The 18,973-nt window shown below is 39.7% G+C and overlaps 1 protein-coding gene across 1 annotated transcript; it reads left to right on the top strand.

The window, feature by feature from the left end:
• Positions 1–2,209: 2,209 nt before the first annotated feature.
• Positions 2,210–17,348, top strand: slc71a1-2 (solute carrier family 71 member 1-2). Its single transcript, XM_088311403.1, has 12 exons — positions 2,210–2,505; positions 5,675–5,770; positions 6,979–7,041; positions 7,873–8,000; positions 8,073–8,187; positions 9,662–9,880; positions 10,186–10,299; positions 11,108–11,179; positions 11,275–11,387; positions 12,516–12,613; positions 12,707–12,864; positions 13,894–17,348. Exons 1-12 carry the CDS (start codon positions 2,422–2,424, stop codon positions 14,104–14,106), a joined length of 1,473 nt encoding a protein of 490 aa, XP_088167529.1. The 5' UTR covers positions 2,210–2,421; the 3' UTR covers positions 14,107–17,348.
• Positions 17,349–18,973: the final 1,625 nt, after the last annotated feature.

The raw sequence follows: 18,973 nt of genomic DNA, 5'->3' as shown, positions 1-18,973 counted from the left end.
CTTGCCTCCTCCTAGAATAGTAAAAATGTAACTTGACATATAATTTATTTACAAAGAAAGCAATAGATACACAAGTGGTTAAAATAGGTTTGCTGTAATTCCTGGAAAACGTTACTACTATAAATTCAAGTTAAACAGGTAAATAAGACTCATGTAAATTCCAATGTTTGCAGTTTAAAGACCATTGTAATTTTCCTAAAAGTTACAGGTGTTAAAATTACTGTAAATCTGAAAGGTTTTTTTTTTAACTTTGATTTCTTATTTAGCTTCATCACATCCAAGGATAAGGTCTTAACGGGCTGTAATGAAGAAACAAAAAGGAAGACATGGAAAAAATTATAAAAATAAAGAATATAAGGGAAAAATAAATACATAAAAAATAATAATCTGAAAGTTATGGGTTAAAATAAAATACAAAACCCATAAATGTTGCCACTGGTAAACAAATCTGAAAGAAATCCCATTCAAAGTTGTTCGTGTCACTAAAATGGCTGTAAATCAAATGAGATTTGTGCTCGTAAAGTGGCTCAGGCAACAAAAGGATTACTGTAAATCCCCTAAAATTTCCAATGTTTAGACTAAAACCATGAATGCCGTACAGATTGTGTGGGTACAAATAAATGAAAGTTGCCCATGTCGCAATAAAACTACCGTAAATCCCATACAAGACGCGTAGGATACAATACGTATTCTATTGTGGTGTGGAAAATTGGTCATTATGAATGTAATTTTGAACATTAAACGAAATGCTGTAGGGGCTTAGCTGTGGCTTCACAGACTTCTGACGCCCCCCACCCCATGCCTGAGTGGTCTTCACGTCAATCTGTCAGTCGCCATGCTGTCATTCTTTCAAACCGATCTCCAAGCTGTCGGCGTTGACCACGTACGTAATACGTCACATGCACGCGCCGAACAAGCATAGCGTGGTGGTTGGTGAAATAAAAACAATAGGACAGTGTCTGTGCGGTATGTGGGGCCCAAAGGTACTCGATATTGTTTTATTTATCTATTTAGATTAGTTTTATTTATTTGCATGTTTGTGCGGTGTCTACGTACAACGGAGTACGAGTGTTAAGTACGTTCTCGACGCCGATTGGCTGTCGCAAACGACTCGGACGGATTGGGCAGGTCTGAAATAATGAGGCAAGTTCAGGGGCGCTCCAAGGCATAGAGCTCGACTGGGGCACAGGCACCCTACTATAGTGGTCCACGTGTACAAATACATATGTATTATCTAGTAAAGCTGCTTTTATGTCACATAAACATTGTACAATGACAGAGTTATCGTACCTCAGTAAAAAGGGTCTGGCTATGCTACAGGGTAGAATTACTGACGGTTTTCTGAAATAATGAGGCACATTCAGGGGCGCTACAAGGCATAGAGCTCGACTGGGGCAGAGGCACCCTATTCTAGTGGTCCACATGTACAAATACATATTTATTATCTAGTAAAGCTGGTTTTATGTCACATAACCAGACCTCATATTGCAATGTGCGTGCAGTATTCCGCAACCCTGCCCCCTGGGAAAGCTGTGTGTGTGGGTGGAGTAGCGGTACTAGCTGGATGGCGCCATGCATGAGTTCAAAATTAGTAAAGTCCAGATTTTATTTTAAGAGATTTGCTTTTGTCCCAAAAACTGTATAACTCCTTGTAGAAACGAGCATAGTATACTTGGCCAGCTTGCTTTTATATGTTTATTATAATACAAGTGTATTTGCCAATTAAAACACTGAGATGTGCATGGAATAATTAAGCTATTTGAAGAAACAGTTCCAATGCTTTATGTTTAGATTTGTGTACAATGAAAGAATTATCGTACCTCAGTAAAAAGGGTCTGGCTATGCTACAGGGTAGAATTACTGACGGTTTGACATGTATAGGTTAATATAAAAGTGATCCAAATCCCATAGAAATTGTGACAGTGGAAATTAGATTGTGGTGAGACAATCTTTATTGCCTTTATCACCTCTTGTCACCTCTACATTGTCGTAAATGTATATTTTACCTTTTAGTGAACAAACACGCATCTTAATGTATATGAGGGGAAAAAACATATTTGCTAAATATGGCCATTCCCGTTGCGTCACTGGTCGAAAAGAACCCGCCATAAACTGGACTGACTGAACCGACTGATTTCTACTTGGCCAATCAGAAGCCGGCTAGTCGGACTGACCAATCGTCGGCCTCGACTGCGTTAGCCAGGGGGCGGGGCCATGTTTGGTTCCGGAAGAGAGCTCGAAGCGAGGTGTTGTCGCTATGGTGGAGATGAGGAATCATCTCGTTAGTTAGCTCGCTGTTATCTGTTTTGTACTTGGTGTAATGAGCTTAGCCATCGACATCAGCGGATCATTCGACCTATTTTGTTATTGAGGCGCCACCACGATGACCCGCTGACCACCAAGGATGGAAATGAGCGAACAATGACGGGGGAGAAAAAGAAGAAGAAGCGGCTCAACCGCAGCATTCTTCTGGCCAAGAAAATTATCATAAAAGATGGAGGAAGTGTGAGTGGAATTTATTTATTTATTTCCGGAAACTGGCGTCGCTTGCAAAAATAGCTTGTATTTTAAAGCAACACCTGTGGGTGTAACAGCTTTTAAGTGAGGGATTTGTGTGAGGGGTTAATGATAACCGTTAGCCGGGCGCTGTGGAGATACGGCTAGGCGGCTAATGGCTAGCTCGGGGGCCTAGCGATGTATCTTAGACGTTGGTTTAGCACGTCAACTCAGATACTGTTGGAACTTTCCCCCCTAAAAGTGAAGTGGAAATTCCGCGACCGCAGGTTAGCTCGCGGTGCTTTTTTTCCCCCCACCCCAGCCTTGAAACCCGCAACTAGTTAATGTTTAGCCACCCAAAATTGACTATGATGGGTGAAGCTAATCTAAGCTAGTTAGCTGACTTGAAATTCCAAGTCACGTCTTGAGCGACTTGTATCTACCACTTGGAACAGTTTATGAAACATCGAAACATCTAACTTGCCAACCACTTAAAATTTAAAAAAAGAAAAGACCGAAGAGACGGCCCCGATATGACACGACGTATCGCACTGTCTTTACATGTTTGCTTAGTAGGCACATCGACTGTCAACACACGTAACTAATGGTGTACATGAAGTGTGATTTGAAATGTTAAAGACAAGTCAGCTTTATTTATACCGTATTTCAAACATTAGGTGACTCGATGTGCTTCACATAATTAAATGTACAACATGTTTGTGTGCGCTAACTTCAGCTAGCTTCCAGGCGCGATTGAACATGTCAGAAATGAAATCAGGCATCAGCCATAACGTGCTTCCTTTGATGATTATTGAGAATCCCCGTTGTACTGCCATGAAAGTGAGGTTAGCATCTTAAGTATTTGTTGTTGAAATATGGCGTAACTTTAGGTCTCTGTTGCGTAGACCAGGTAGCCTTGCATTGATGGACGGGCGGTCGTCAGAAGGATATTCTTTGGCTGAATTTTAGTCCAGTACGTACCCTTTCTATGACGTGCCATCTCGGGTGTTGGATAGCCGGCTACGATGAGCCCAAGTTAAAGGAGACTCAAGACTAGGGATGGGCAACTTAAATGCTGGACGGGGCCAAAGGTTTTCATTAGTGTTGACACAAGTGACAAAATACTTTTTTTTTTTTTAGGTATGGGCAAAATACGTATCTATGTCATGTTTATATATATTATTTATGTTTTCGTTGTATGTATAAAAGGTCCACTACTCTAACCCAACAACAAACAAAATAACAGAGGGCAAACAACAAAATAACCACATAACTGTATTTTACCCCCCAATGCAAATGGCTCTCTTGCCAGGAGAGCACAAATCCGTTGAACAAGAACCAACATTAAGCGCAAAAACTAATTTTGTAGTTTGTATTTTTTTTTTCACATAAATCAACTCACTCAAAATTTCAATATCATTGAGATACTGTTTGGCGTGCATATTGTTCCGAGTCCTCCCAAAACAGCCCATCCCTCCTAAGACGGTTAGGTTAGTCAACATGCACTCAAAGAGTGTTAGTTGGCTACACAACCATTGTATGAACAAGCCAATTAAGGTTAAAGTAACTATCAACAAAGGGGTATTTCATCTTCTTTGCAAACAAACGTTTACGGTGCATTGCTGGAGGAGCATGCACATTACATCCCAATAATCTAGGGATGTAACAATTCACTCACGCTCCAGATTTTGATTTCTTCTTTGTTAACAAAATGAATGACTAATTTTTTGACTAAAAGCTGTAGCTGTTTTTATTTTAGCATCTGCATTTTTGTCATATAAAGTAACTTTTTTAATGTTAAAAAAACAAATTGAAAATGAACTAAATATTTTGACTGTTTAACTACATTTTGGTCTTGATATCAGTGTTTTATTTGTGGCAGAACTAAACGAGAATATAAAGTTATCTTACAAATCCTTTCTGTGATTGAAATTTCCACATCAATTAATTTGTTTTACATCAATGCCTATTAAAGCAGCTGAAATTGATTTGAAATCCAGTTTTGATTACTCATTACAATGCACAGTTTTACACAAACTGTGCATCCCTAGTTTTGCCAGATGTCTTGAGTGGCATTTTCCTCTATAGAGTTGAGTTTATCTTTAATCAGTTATATTTTCTCTTTGTTTAAAATACCACTGTGAATCCCATCAAAGTTTGAGGAAATAATGTATGATGAATGTAAAACTTTCAAAGGTAAAAAAGAAAAAAATTAGACAAACCCCCCCCCAAATTGCACATTTTATGATAAGGCCGCAGTAAATGAGTGACTAGTAAAACAATAATGCGACAATAAATCCCATAGAAATTGTTCAGGTCGCAGTCAGACTCGGTTTCACAGGTAGTAAATGTCATATTTTGGTCCAAATAATACAAAAGCGAATTTGGGTTTGTGTAAGAGCATTTCTGTATCGTGGCTGATGGTGTGTGTACAACTGAAATGTTGTGACTCTATTCCAGTGGGGCCCTCGCTTCCAATAATGCCCTTTGTCCCAGTTGTCGAGGCCTCCATTATTACCCGCACACTCGTGAATAGCGAAGCAGCCTATTATTATTTCATGTGGATGCTGAAACATCCATCGACAGGAGGCGTTATTGTCAGACTGGCGACACTGTTGAATAGCTGCCGGCTTCCTAAGTATGTTTTGTAATGCCATTTTGGTTACAAAGGGTTAAACTTGTCCCCATCATAAACGGAATAGGCAAGCTTTTTTTAAAAAAATATGTTTTTGTTTTGTCGCTCTTGTTCCTCCTCACTGCATTTTTTCTTCTGCCTCGAGTGCCTGCCTATTTACGTGCACACTGGAAGCTAAGCGCAGCAACAATTTTTCATACTGTACATGACAGTTACACACCGCCAACGTGGTAAAATGGCCAACGACAAAACACAGAAAATATCAGTAAAATAAACAATTTTACATATTCGCTTTAAAATATGTATTTTAGTTACTGATTAGTTAATTATTATTACAATAAAAGAATAAGCAGATATGTGTTAACAAATTTGCCCCCCCCCTTTTTTTTATTATTATTTTCTTTTCTTTTTTACGAATGTCCTGGCACCTCCTGTCAGTTTTAAAGATCAAAGTCGCCCTCAAAGAGCACACACGTACATGTTAAGTGGCATGAAATTTGACTAAACTAAACAGTTTTTTTCCCCCCCTGTGTTTCCTTGCAGCCTCAAGGAATTGGTGAGCCCAGCGTCTACCACGCCGTGGTGGTCATCTTCCTGGAGTTTTTCGCGTGGGGTCTCCTCACCACCCCTATGCTCACGGTAAGCTCCACCTCTGACGTCACCGAACGGCTGCGTGGATGCGTCTTTTTTGTGAATGCCTGCCACTAATGGAAATATGGAAAAGGTCATCATGCTGCCATATTGTGAGCGCCATTCCTTTGTTGACAAGGGGGGGATTAGCTCACGTTTTACCAATATATTCACAAATGACTTTACCAGGACATCACGTATGTAATTTTACGGCCTCCTGAAAGTGACTTTTTTTCTTACTTGTAGCTTATTTTTTGCCAGATAGAAGAAAAGTCAGCAATTGAGAATGCAGTAAAACAAGATCATGTGACGCGCGTGGCAGGAGCTGTCTCACTTGTTTTAAATGTCGCTCGGTGACGACAAACACGCAATTGATAAGTTTTGACGCGGCAGCCGCTGTCACATTTGTACCCAAGTTGCGACGTCACTTGATTACATGCATATAATTATCCACTCACTGCTACGGTGTAGCATCCTGTTCAGGGCTTAGTTGTTCAAGTTTATTGTCCTGTCCATGCGTCACGTTTGCGGCTGTTTGTCATCTCCACGACTCCCTCGGGACTTTGTGAATGACTTTGTGATCTGAGTGCGTGTAAGTGCTAGTGAGCCGTTTTTTGTCATTAGCATCCATCAGTAGCAACTGCCTCATCTCCATGTGAGTCCCATGGGGCGGCAAGAATTTGTTAATTTTTTTTCACATTTTAAACTCTAGATATTTTATTTATTGTCCTTTTAATTTATTACCTTATTGTTCATTTTAATTTCATTCATTTCATTTACGCCTCAAGCAATGGCTGTTATACTCATTTACTTTTATCTAGTTACATTTATTGAAAGTATGCAATTTTTTTTACCATGTCATTATTTTGTGGTTTTTGTTTGAAAGATATTTTATATTCTTATTTTATACATTTATACCCCATAACATTGTTATTATTGTTCTAATTTTAAATATTTTCATCATTTTTAATGCTTTAAACCAATTGTACTTGCACAGCCCTTGAGTTTGACTTGTGTGCCTTGAAGCCAGGTAGTACAGTGATGAAGCAAACTGCGCACATAACATTCTGTGGACTCTGAACTGTGCCACCATTGATTTGAACTCCGCTTTCACCTCCACTTTTCCTCTTTGCTTCTTCACATGTATCATTATTGTATTGTGTTGCACTACGTTCTCCAGTTGCTTTACACCGTGTAAACTGTGGATTGTTTTGTAGGTATTGCACCAGACATTCCCCCAACACACATTCCTGATGAATGGCCTCATCCATGGCGTCAAGGTAGGAAACATGCACACAAAATAGCGCAGGTTTGTGTAGATTTGTCAAGACTGGAAATATACACTATGAACATTACATATCATTATCGTGAGCACAATAATCAATATTATCACCATTTTGCTAAAGGAATAAGTGGCCCAAGTCAAACACTTGAGCAGTCTGAAATGCAAAAATATTCAACAAAAGACATAAATAGCAGGGGGAAAGATAAAAATATAAATCCCAAAAGAATAGATGGAAACACAAATATTTGGTGGAGGGGAAGACGTAAATATTTGAAAAATACTGAGTTACTATATTAAAAAATGGCAAACATATTAGTTGAAAATTAACACAAAGTATATGCCAAAAGTATTGGCCATACATTTTGGAAAATATCACGCGAGAATTAGACAAAAATTTTAGAAGAAAAATCTGAAAACTGAAAAAAATATTAGTTGAACAATACGAACATAATAGCTAAAAAATACACAAATATTAGACTAAGAATACTAAATTTTTGGGCAAAATAGTTATAATAAAATAAAACAAATGGACAAATGTAAGAATTGTTTTTAAAAATGTGAAAATACAAATCTAACAAACAATGTTAATTTAAAAAATACAAACATTTTTCAAAAATATTCTATAAATAGTACATTCATTTTGTTTGAGAAATGAAATGGAAAAAATAATCAAAAATAAATTTGTCTAAGACGCTTGATTTTCTTTTCTGAACTGTGCAAATACTATAAAATCTACAAAAATATTGAGGAAAAAATACAGTCTCGTCTCTGTTTTGTTTTTCATCCTTCATTATGTCTTTATTATTCCGTCTTTCCTCATCCACAGGGCCTGCTGTCATTTCTTAGCGCTCCGCTCATCGGGGCCTTGTCAGACGTTTGGGGCCGCAAGTCCTTCCTGCTGCTCACCGTCTTTTTCACATGCGCGCCCATTCCGCTGATGAAGATCAGCCCGTGGTGAGTGTGTGTGCGAGTCAATAAAACTGTCAGGCGATCTCGCTCTGACCCGGCTTTTCCCTCCTTCTCCAGGTGGTACTTTGCCGTCATCTCCATGTCAGGGGTCTTCGCAGTCACATTCTCTGTCATCTTTGCCTACGTGGCTGATATCACGCAGGAGCACGAGAGAAGCACGGCGTATGGCTTGGTGAGGAAATCAAATAAGATCTTATTAAATTATTCTCCCTTTGCAAAGATGCAAAAATGAGTCAACATTGACTCCTGCAAAGGAAACAGAGGGACTAAATCTAGTAGTAGCACAAACAGATGGACCAAATTTCACACACTAATGTGTTTGATCAAAATCTTCATCAGTTGCGTCATGCTGTTTTCTTCCCAATATTCTTTTAACAGAAAGCAGGTGCATTATACTGTGACGAGATTGCACACAGGTGAACTCCATTTATCGTCATCAGGCTTGGTGTTGATTGTTAACCAGAAAAACAAATCCCAATTTTATCTTTGTTTGACGAAGCTTGAAATGTGGAAAAAGTTCAAGGGGGTTGAATATTTTCGCAAGCGACTATAGCTTGCATAACCGCTTCATTTACTCCATGTCGCTTTGGCGATATCGCCTCACAAACGACTATGAGGAACTTCTATTGTCAAAATCACGTCATCTTCAGAAGATAACGCCAAGTCATGAAAGCCCATCGGCTGTGCTCTTAGCTACATGTTCCATTATTGTTTACCAACTTCTTATTCTGACTTTCTGTTTACTCAAATTTCCATCCATCCATTATCGAAGCCGCTTATCGTCTAAACCAAATAGGGAAGGAAAATGTTGACTGACTTGCTGCTGTTACACACATTCCTGACTCTTCTGATCGAATAAATATGCTCACAGTTGGTCACCGTAATAACGCGATCCTCAGTCATATAATAACCCAGCCATTTTATACCTTCAAGAGCCTGGTCTATTTTAATTACCGTACTTTTACGACCATACAGCCCAGCGTATTTAAAAGATGCTGTCTCCGTGACGGGTGGTATTTCTGTATTTAACACATACATAAAGCCCACTGTATTATTGGGCATAGCCATGGTAAAATATATGCCATCTTAAAACACGCGGTAGCATGCGTGCACGCCAAAACGTGTTCTAGCATTTGTTATGTAGTGACTCCACTGAATTCTTAATTCTCTGATGGCTGTGTGCTGCCATCTGCTGGAGGAAAGTGGTAGCTTCGCATTTGCTTTTTGAAAAATCGTGACAAACTGTTCTGAAATTTGACATTGATTTATTGAATCTTAGTACATAGAACCCTGATAGGTGAATATATTTTTTTGTTTGTTTTTTGGCAAACCCCTAACAATTAACAAATTATTATTGAACGGCAATGCAAACTAAAACTTGCATGGGTATGCGAAGAGGTAAGCATCACGTCTGCCTCGAATATACAATTGAAGGTTGATCTTCTGATCAACACCCATCAAATAGAATTGCGAAGATATCTGCTAGGTGTCAGGTTAACTATTCATTATGTTCTTTATAAATCGAAAGAGTTGTATTTCAACTCTGGGACGAAACAAACAGGTTGCCTCCACCCCGATAAAGCCTGTGGTTCTCAAACAACTCCCTCCAACAAACAATGTTTTTTTGGCCACGCCCTCTTCCTCAGGTGTCGGCCACATTTGCGGCCAGCCTGGTTACCAGCCCGGCCATAGGCGCCTACCTGTCAGTGGCTTACGGTGACACACTGGTGGTCATCCTGGCCACGGCCATCGCACTGCTGGACATCTGCTTCATCCTAGTGGCCGTGCCCGAGTCGCTTCCCGAGAAGATGAGGCCGGCGTCGTGGGGCGCGCCCATCTCTTGGGAACAGGCCGATCCCTTTGCTGTGAGTCAGCCCCACCGGCTATGCCTGGAATTTTTAATGCACACAAAAAATGATTGGCGTACACGTTTTGAAAATAGATGCATGACACTATTCACCACTTTGAATTAGAAATGACATTAAGAAGAAAATTATGTTCAATAAACGTAATTGTGTGTATGGTAAGAAAAGCAATCTTGTGTGGATGCGTTGAAAAATGATGTCCCAAGTGTTGGTCAGTGATACGTGAATAGTGCTAGCCGGTAAAGCAGCAAATTAGGCAGATATAATTTAGCGTTGTTTTTATTGTTGTCGTTATTGCCTTGCAGTCCCTGCGCAAAGTGGGCCAGGACTCGACGGTGCTGCTCATCTGCATCACAGTGTTTCTCTCCTACCTCCCTGAGGCGGGCCAGTACTCAAGCTTCTTTCTCTATCTCAGACAGGTAGGCATCTGTTCGTCGATAACGCCCAGTTGACATCAGCATTGGGCGTGATTGTTGAGTGTCACTTCTAAATACAGTACAGCAGATTAGATGACGCTTCTTGTCTTTAAATTGTTCGGAATAGAAATAGCATTCTGACATGCAACGGTTATGACACATGAATCGTTAAAAGTCAAGTTCTTTATCAAAATAATTTTGAACATGATCCAGCTAATGTTTTAGTTGTTATTTATTTATTTTTGTAATGCATTTTTTGAAAGCAGCTAAATTGTTCAAGTCAACTCGCTTGTTGACAAATGTTTTATATTCCAATCACAACTCTTTTCCTTCCTTCCTCCTTACAAATTGATAAACATTGGCAAAAAATCTTGCAAATAATTCTGTTGATGCTCCATAAACACTTAAATACTTAAATAGTTGTATAACTCCATCTTGTGATTGCCTGCTTTGTACTGTATATCATCTATTTAGCATCGGTTTAGTAAACTAATTAGGATTTTTTTGGAAAAGTTTATTAGATACTCAATTTAAAGAATTAGCTCAAATCACTGAAGCTGCTGCTGACTGTTTGACTTAGGAGGTTCCACCGTCCGAGTCACTTAGTTTATGTAAATAATGTCGGATAAACTGGTCCATCCAGACGCTTTAATGACTTTGCGTCTTCACTTTAAGTGTGACAAAAGGTAACGTTTGTTGCCTAACTATACATATAGAGTAGTTGAAGCTACTATTGTTGTTGATTATGATGAAGTCAGCGAAGCATGTCAACAGCACACCCTCTTACCTCTCTTATCCAAACAATCATCAGGTGATCCGCTTCTCGTCTGAGACGGTGGCCGCCTTCATCGCCGTAGTGGGCATCCTCTCCATATTAGCTCAGGTGCTGCCGTAATCTCTTAATATTACCTTATTATTATTTTTGTGACTCGAGTCAGAGGCGTACTCATGGCTTCCCTGTATGTGTGTGACTTCTAGACGGTAGTGCTGGGCATCCTGATGCGATCCATCGGGAACAAGAATACCATCCTGCTGGGACTTGGCTTCCAGATCCTCCAGCTGGCCTGGTACGGCTTTGGCTCGCAACCCTGGTCAGTAAATGTCGACGCCACCCCCTGCATTTTTTCCCTTTGGTTTTCAAAGCTATTAGTGGGGTTTGGATCCAAGAATAGTTGGAAATAGCCTCCCCATTAGTGGTGTTTCCAACCCTTTATTGAGCCAAGGCACATATTTTACATTAAATAAGTCTCATGGCCCGCCACCAAACACAAGTGGGGGAGAAGCAGCGATAAAACAGGCCAAAATCTGTGTGTCAGGGAGTGAAAAAGTGTAAGAGATTACAGTTGTTCTAAACTAGGTGTGGTTTAATCAAATGTTAGAATGAGTTGAATTGATTTAAACTCTTCCAAAAGTGGTCTTTGTGATGCTTATGTCATTTTTTTGCAATGGTCCCGTCCAATTCAGCTACGGAAGCATTGCTTAGTGTGCTGCTGCTTTCATGATTGGTAATTGGATATATTATACTAAAGGGCTATATAATGCAAATAACTAATTTGCTCCGATCTCCAAATTGGTTAAAAAAAAAGTCAGGTGATTGTACTGATCTCTTCATAGACTCATTTAGGGCTGTCATTATCGAATATATTTCGGATCACTTATTTTATTGATGATTCCATCGATAAATCAAGCAATCAAGAATTGTGTTTTGCATTTGAATGTATTATTTGACACACACCCTCCCCCCTATTACTATATCAAACAATTATTGTTATTTATTTGATTTAGTCAACACTTTATCATCCATCCATTCATTATGTGAGCCCTTTAGCCTCACAAGTTACGTGGGCATGTTGGTGCCTAACTTGTTTAAAAATAAAGTAAGTAAAAGCCTCCCACCTAATAGTCACAACATCTGCAGTTGAGCAGATATGTGTGTGTTTTAATTCTGCAACAAAATATTTTCAAGTTTTGAAGTGTCAGCTTGCAATTGTTGTAGTTATGCCGTCCGCCACCAGGGGGAAGCATTGTCTGACTCCTCATACAATTCTTTCATTAACCCAAGAGCAGGCATTTCTCTGCCAGAAGCCATTTGAGGTTCTCTGGCAGGGACCAAGGTAAATTTATGTTCATAGGTGCTGCGATTTTAATCGGCAACAGAGATCAACTGAGCTGGGAGCACCCAATAAAGTGATTTTATGGTTAATCCTCCTGTGTCGCAGGATGATGTGGGCCGCTGGCGCCGTAGCAGCCATGTCCAGCATCACGTTCCCCGCCATCAGCGCCATTGTGTCCCGGAATGCCGACCCGGACCAACAAGGTAAGCAATCTCTCCTTTTGTCCACCAATCATTATTCACAAGCCGCAGCAGGCGCCAACCAACACACTGCCCGTTTCCCTTTTTGTCCCACAGGTGTGGTGCAGGGTATGATCACGGGGATCCGGGGCCTGTGCAACGGCCTTGGTCCTGCACTCTACGGCTTTGTATTTTACCTTTTCCACGTGGAGCTGACAGACACGGACGCCTCAGAGAAAGGCGGCAAGCCCAATATGGCTAATCCTACGGATGAGGTGAGCACTAGCAGGCGAGACAAATAACACTTTTCGAAGGACTCCCAGAATTGTCCGAAAGATGCCTTTTGTTTGTGAATCAAAACATTGCCGCCGTTCTCTGCCCACATGCCATCATGGAAAGTCAAATAACTTAGTGCCACCCCGCTAGTTAGTACACATGGTTCACATTTGGTAGCAACCAGAGAGAATCTCTTGCGGCACGAGTCCGGCTCTGAAATGATCCAATAATGAATACTTGAAAATGGTGAGCATTCTCGCACATGCAGTATTTTTTAACAACCAACAAATTAATCTTTATTACAATTTTATGAAGCGTAGATTAATATGATAGTCACATTATTTATGTACTACATTTCCAGGTGTAAACTTATCAAATACAGTATTTTTCGGCCTAGATCTTTTTTTTTTCCGGACCTGCAGTTTATACTCCATTCGGGCTTAAAGTTGGAGCTCGTACTTGCACCTAAAATCCATGTTCCCTAATCATATTGACTTTCTGTCCATTACCACCACCTTTGTTCTACCAAAAGTATTGAGCAACCATCAAAAGACAAAATAAGTAGAAATCATGTAAATAAAGCCAGCGGCTTCCTCATCGTAACATGCTTAAGATGGTGGCGCTAATGTACCAAAATGATATGCTGATTGTCAACAGGAAGTCAAAGAGATGAAAGCAGAAGAAGAGTAGTCATGGCAACAAACGTGCGACATATAACTAGTTTGACTCACTCACTCCTTTTTGGGACACTGAAGAATTCAACAGCACTTATGAGCAACGCAGTGAGTTTCCGAACAGTTTGAGTGAAGCCGTCCGCGCTCTGAGAGTTTTTTACCGAGAGCGTGTCTCGAGTTGGGCTTCTTATAATAGACACACGAGTCAAATGTTGCTGTTTACATGCATGGTACCAGCTTGCTAAACATGTACGAGGCGCCACATTGCCACCTAGTGCATTGGAGGTGCTCATGCAATTCATCAACCCGATGGCTCACGTTCCTGTGGTCTCGTCCTCCAAACCTTCCTTTCAGAGCGCCATCATCCCGGGCCCTCCCTTCCTATTTGGCGCCTGCTCAGTGCTGCTCTCCCTGCTGGTGGCGCTGTTCATCCCCGAGCACACGGGGCCAGGCGCTCGCCCCGGCGCCTACAAGAAGCACAGCAACGGGGCTCAAAGCCACTCGCACAGCCCGCAGGGCAGCGGGGCCGAGGGGAAAGAACCTCTGCTGGATGACAGCAGCGTATAACCATGGACCATTTTTTGAACTTGTGTGTGAGTGTGTACGTGTGGAGTGTGGGTGTGAGTGGCGCTGGGGTTTCAATCGGTTACTAACTCGTCACATGCTGCCAGTCAGGAGGAATTACCTAGCAGGGACCCAGGAAAGCAGACCACTGTAGAGGCCACTCGGATCAGTTCAAAGCTCTCGTCTTCGTCTTTGTTTTCACTGTTTACGGGGGTTGCAAATGGGTTCTTCCATAGGAAGCAAAGATTGGGAATTTTGGAACTAATAAGCATAAATGTAAATATCTTTTTTAATATAAAAAAAATAATACAAATGAACACCATGATTTATTTGGATATATAGTTTCAAATATTTTGTTAAACAATCAAGTCTGAAAGACAAAAACCTCAACGTTGACTTAAATATTACTCACCCATCCAACAAATGAATTCAGAAATTAACTTGAACGCACTCACCCCCCCCCCCATCCAAAAGTCACACAAATCAAAAAAGTATCGTTCCTCAAGCGTGCTTCCGCATTTATGCTCAACCCTTTCGCTCGGGGGCGGAGCAACGTGGTGGCTAGCCTCGCTTACTCTTTGGCCACACCCACATTTGTGACTTTTCTGCCATTTTTACACAGATGCAGTGTTCTTAGACCCATTGGTACTCTGTCTTTGAAGCTTACAGCTGATTTAAATGTAAATTGTAAAATAATTGGGCTTCAGTAAAGTGTGTGATTTTTTTTTTTTCACACAATGTCATTCAAAACCAGTAGCGAGCGAATACGATGGCCAAAAAGTCATTATCATACCCTCCACAGTCATCAAATGCACACATATACCAATCTTGCACAATACATAATACAAGCCGCAACAAACCAAAATAAAAATGAATGTTTACAATTGTGAAGAATTTAAAAAAAATCTTTTGTGTCAATGTGTTATTTTTAGACAAGATTTCAATGACTGAGCATTAGATCACAATGTGCAAAATGGCTTTGGTGACGGTTATTCACGCTAATTGGCTAACTAGCGAATAGAGATAGAAGCAGACTTAGTACACTAAAGCAAAACAACGTCCTCTAATAAATTATGCTCAGCAAAACGTTGCTTTTGACTTTGACTTGTCCGTGCGTCGATTGAGTGTGTTGCCTCTGTAAATGTGTGCATTTTCTTTCATGACACCCTGACTGTGGATGGTATGATAAACAATGACTATGAGCCTGCAAATGATGCGCAGGTGTGTATGGCCACCCGTCACTGAGGCGTTATATCATCCTGGCCTCCCCACTGAAAGGCTTCTGATTGCGTCCCTGCTTTCATGTGATGTTTTACATAACACAATCTCCTTTTAGTCAGGATTAAACTCAAATATATTTTGCTCCCTGAATTCCCGTTAATTCCCATAGATTGTTTCCGTCTTTGAAAATTTCTGGAATTTTGCAACCTTACTCTTACTGTTCATTCTCTGTCCACACACAGACACTGTACACTTTGTTTTCCCCACTTTTAATTCAACAAATGTTGCCTTCAAGTGACTTAAGATAAATTTCTAGAATATATATGTAACCTTTATGACGACTGCGGTCTGACAAGGCGCTGTAATCTGATCATATTGCTCCCATCGGAGCCCCCCCCTAACAAAAAAAACTTCCCCCACTTTCTACCTTGTCTCCATTTGTCCCAGTTGTCCAATTTCTTGTCTTGTTTCTTGATTTTATTTTCCCTATTTACTGCATTGCCTTGTCGTTTGCCCCACTTCCTGCCTTCTGAATTTTCCCCCACTTTTTTTTCTTGTCAGTTTTCTTAACAGTTTTTGCCTCCTCCACTTTCTGACACATTTGCATTTTCCCCCAACCTAGTTGGTTTCTAAAATTACCCCCCTCCTTATGCCCTCAGTATTTTGGGTTTTTTATTTTTCCATTTCCTGACGTGTCTCCATTGAGTCCCAGTTCCTGCCTTTACACCCAACCTCTTGCCCATTTTTTTTTGGGGGGGGGGGGGCAACTTCCTGACTGGTTTCTCAAACTTCCCATAATTTTCTGCATTCAACATCCAATGTTTTATGTCTTCTCTCCTTGCATTCCCCCTTTCTTTACTGCTTTTCTTCTTCACTTCCTCATCTCCCAATTCCCATCTTCCTTTTCTATTTTCAAACTCTTACTTCCTCGTGTCTCCATCACAGGTTACATTTTTTTTCACCTCAACATTTAAAACATACAAATACATGAGCTGTTTCCGTAAAATATACAGTACCGTCTGTAAGATCCCACAAAAAATGGATCCCCGATCTATTTTGGAGTTGGGAACCCTCACTCTCGACTTAAACGTTTCGGTTAAGCGCTCTCTCAAAATATTTAAATTTTTATTTGACATAAGCTTCACTTGCTTCCTAATTTACCAGATATGTTGTTTTACGCCTGCATTTCCTCCAGCTCCATTAACCTCTGTTGTTTTTGTGTCACTGTAAACGTTTCAAGTGCATTTCAAAGTCACTCGCCAACCAAGTTTAACATTTGTGCCAATGCGGTTTTTTTTTTTGTTTTTGTTGTTTTTGTCTTATTCTTGTTTTTTTGTTCTTTTTTTGTGCTGCCAATTTAAGACATACTGTTTTTTATCTATATAAATATGTATAGCCTTTTAAAACATTGTTTATTTTAGGAATGGTATAAAAATGGGACGTCCATCTCCTTTCACATGACAAGCATTTCACTTTGGTTAGTCTGTACTTGTTTTAAAACGGCTTTATTCTTGATCACAGAACCTTTCAAAACAAACTGAGTAGCACCGTTGGACAACCTGCAGCGCGCGGGCCACTTTATAACCCCCTTAAGTGTTTGATGCTGTCCGGCATTTTCTTTTTTTCCTTTTTTTTTGTTTTGGTTTGTATCCAAGAAGGAGATGTTTTACGCCAATGTTTCTTTTTGCTTTATCATATACTGGACCAAAATGTACATTTGGAGCTTCACAGTGTAAACTGTTTAGTCTGAGCAGACTGTATAAAGTGACCTAAAATGACAGATTTTGGAAGGCCCCTTCCCCTTGATTTTTTTTTATTTTCTCAGTATGGGTGGTTTTGGTTGCACATTTGAAGATAGTACAACAAAACAGGAAGTAAAAATCCACCCGCCCCTCCCCCTCTTTCTCTGTGTGCCTAAAATTAGCCAAGAAAACGAGTAATGGCGACATTTAAGTCGAGGTGGTTATGATGTAAATATGGGAAACTAATGAAGCTATTTATTAAAGGTTTATTGTACAATTCAAGCGCTTCCATTTGTTTTTGTGCGGTGTTAGAAGGAAGCATGGTTTGAGCAATTCTTTTTTGTTTGTCATGCTTTTTCAAAAATAAATAAAATAAAAACATTACATTAGCTGGCAGCCAACTGTTTTAAGCATGTTGAACCATGCCTTATTTAACAACACTTTAATGTGCATACAAACTGAAAACACTGTCCACATTAGGTATGGTATGTAAAATATCTTAAAAATCTGATTTTTCACTCAATATGAATTCCAACATGAAACATTTTTTGTGACAATATACATATTTAAATAAAATTTAAGTGACCAAAAGTAATTTGATATAATTATATAATATTGATATTATTGATTTTTTGTTTATATATATATATATATATATATGTGTGTGTTTTAATTAAATTGAAGCCTGTCAGAATTGTTTTTTCTATTAACAACGCAAACATTTTTTTGGGTCAATTTAGACATGTTTTATTTTTATTTCGACAAACTGTTATAACTAATAATTAAATTTTTGCCTTATTTGATGAGTGGCCATTTTGTTTTGGGGGCAAATGAGGCATTGCCCCACCAGATCCTGCAGGTGGTGATGTGTAAGATAACGTGCCTTGTGCCTCAAGTCTTCATGGAAACAAAAGCAACCAACATTGATTTTTTTTTTTTCAATGTCTAAAATCTGCCTAGCAACAAGTGACTACTTAAATACTTATCAGAATATAGTGTACTTTTCAACTTTGGCGTTATTTAATACACTGTGTTGCTGTAACGTGCTGATGCGCGCAAAGTGTGTGAGAGAAGCAGCAGCTGTTGGGAGGTGTTAACCTGCGAGATAATCCGCATAATATTCATAATAAAACCCTTTAGCGCTAAGCCACAGCCAAGCTTCAACCCATCAGACTGACAAGCGTTTAAGACCATTTATTTTCCTACCCTTGTTGCTAGGGACGATTCACACACAAAAAAATGGGAGGAGGATATAATCATGGATCAGATGATTGTTGCACTTCTGCCCTTTTCTGGACACTGAGATGCTTTACAGTGGATAGAATATTAATAAACCACTTTTGAGGAAATAGTTTTTTTTTTAAACAATACCTCGGAAAGAAACGCTTCCTTCAAATAAACACGTCTGCGCTGAGTTTGTGATACTGTTTGAGAAAGTCAATCTTTAACAAATGAAGGTATCCTCTCAAATGGATGCCATTTTCAAATAAACGCTTCTGCAGCTGAGTTTGAGACACTTTGACAAAGTCGTCCTTTCTTTCGCAGACAAAGGCAAACTCTCAAGTAAATGCCTCCTTCAAATAAACGCATCTGCAGTTGACGTTGAGCTACTAGTATATTTGAGGAAATGTGAGGTTTTTACAAATGAAGGCCTCTCAAACAAACCCCTCTACAGTTTTAGGTTTGAGGTACTATTTGAGGAAATACGGTAGTTTTATAAATAAAGGCCTCCTCTCAAATAGATGGCTCTTATTCTCGGCACTCATGCCTCATTTTAGTCTGCAGTTGTGTTTGAACCACTAGTTAAGGAAATATTTCATTTTTCCAAATAGGTGCTTATTCCAAATAAATGTCTGGCGCTCTGCAACTTTCAAACCACTATTTGAGGAAGGTTATATAGTAAAGGT

The sequence above is a fragment of the Idiotropiscis lumnitzeri genome, chromosome 12, assembly GCF_059441095.1.
Source record: "Idiotropiscis lumnitzeri isolate Australia: NSW breed Sydney's pygmy pipehorse chromosome 12, RoL_Ilum_1.0, whole genome shotgun sequence".
In the NCBI taxonomy this organism is placed as follows: Eukaryota; Metazoa; Chordata; class Actinopteri; order Syngnathiformes; family Syngnathidae; genus Idiotropiscis; species Idiotropiscis lumnitzeri.
This window is presented reverse-complemented; position numbering and strand designations above follow the sequence as displayed.

Excerpts from the sequence above, each read along its gene's own strand:
- slc71a1-2 (XM_088311403.1), top strand. The coding sequence starts at position 2,422 with ATGACGGGGGAGAAAAAGAAGAAGAAGCGGCTCAACCGCAGCATTCTT. Across the intron at positions 5,771-6,978 it reads TCACCACCCCTATGCTCACG|GTATTGCACCAGACATTCCC; the intron begins GTAAGCTCCACC and ends ATTGTTTTGTAG. Across the intron at positions 12,614-12,706 it reads TGCCGACCCGGACCAACAAG|GTGTGGTGCAGGGTATGATC; the intron begins GTAAGCAATCTC and ends TTTGTCCCACAG.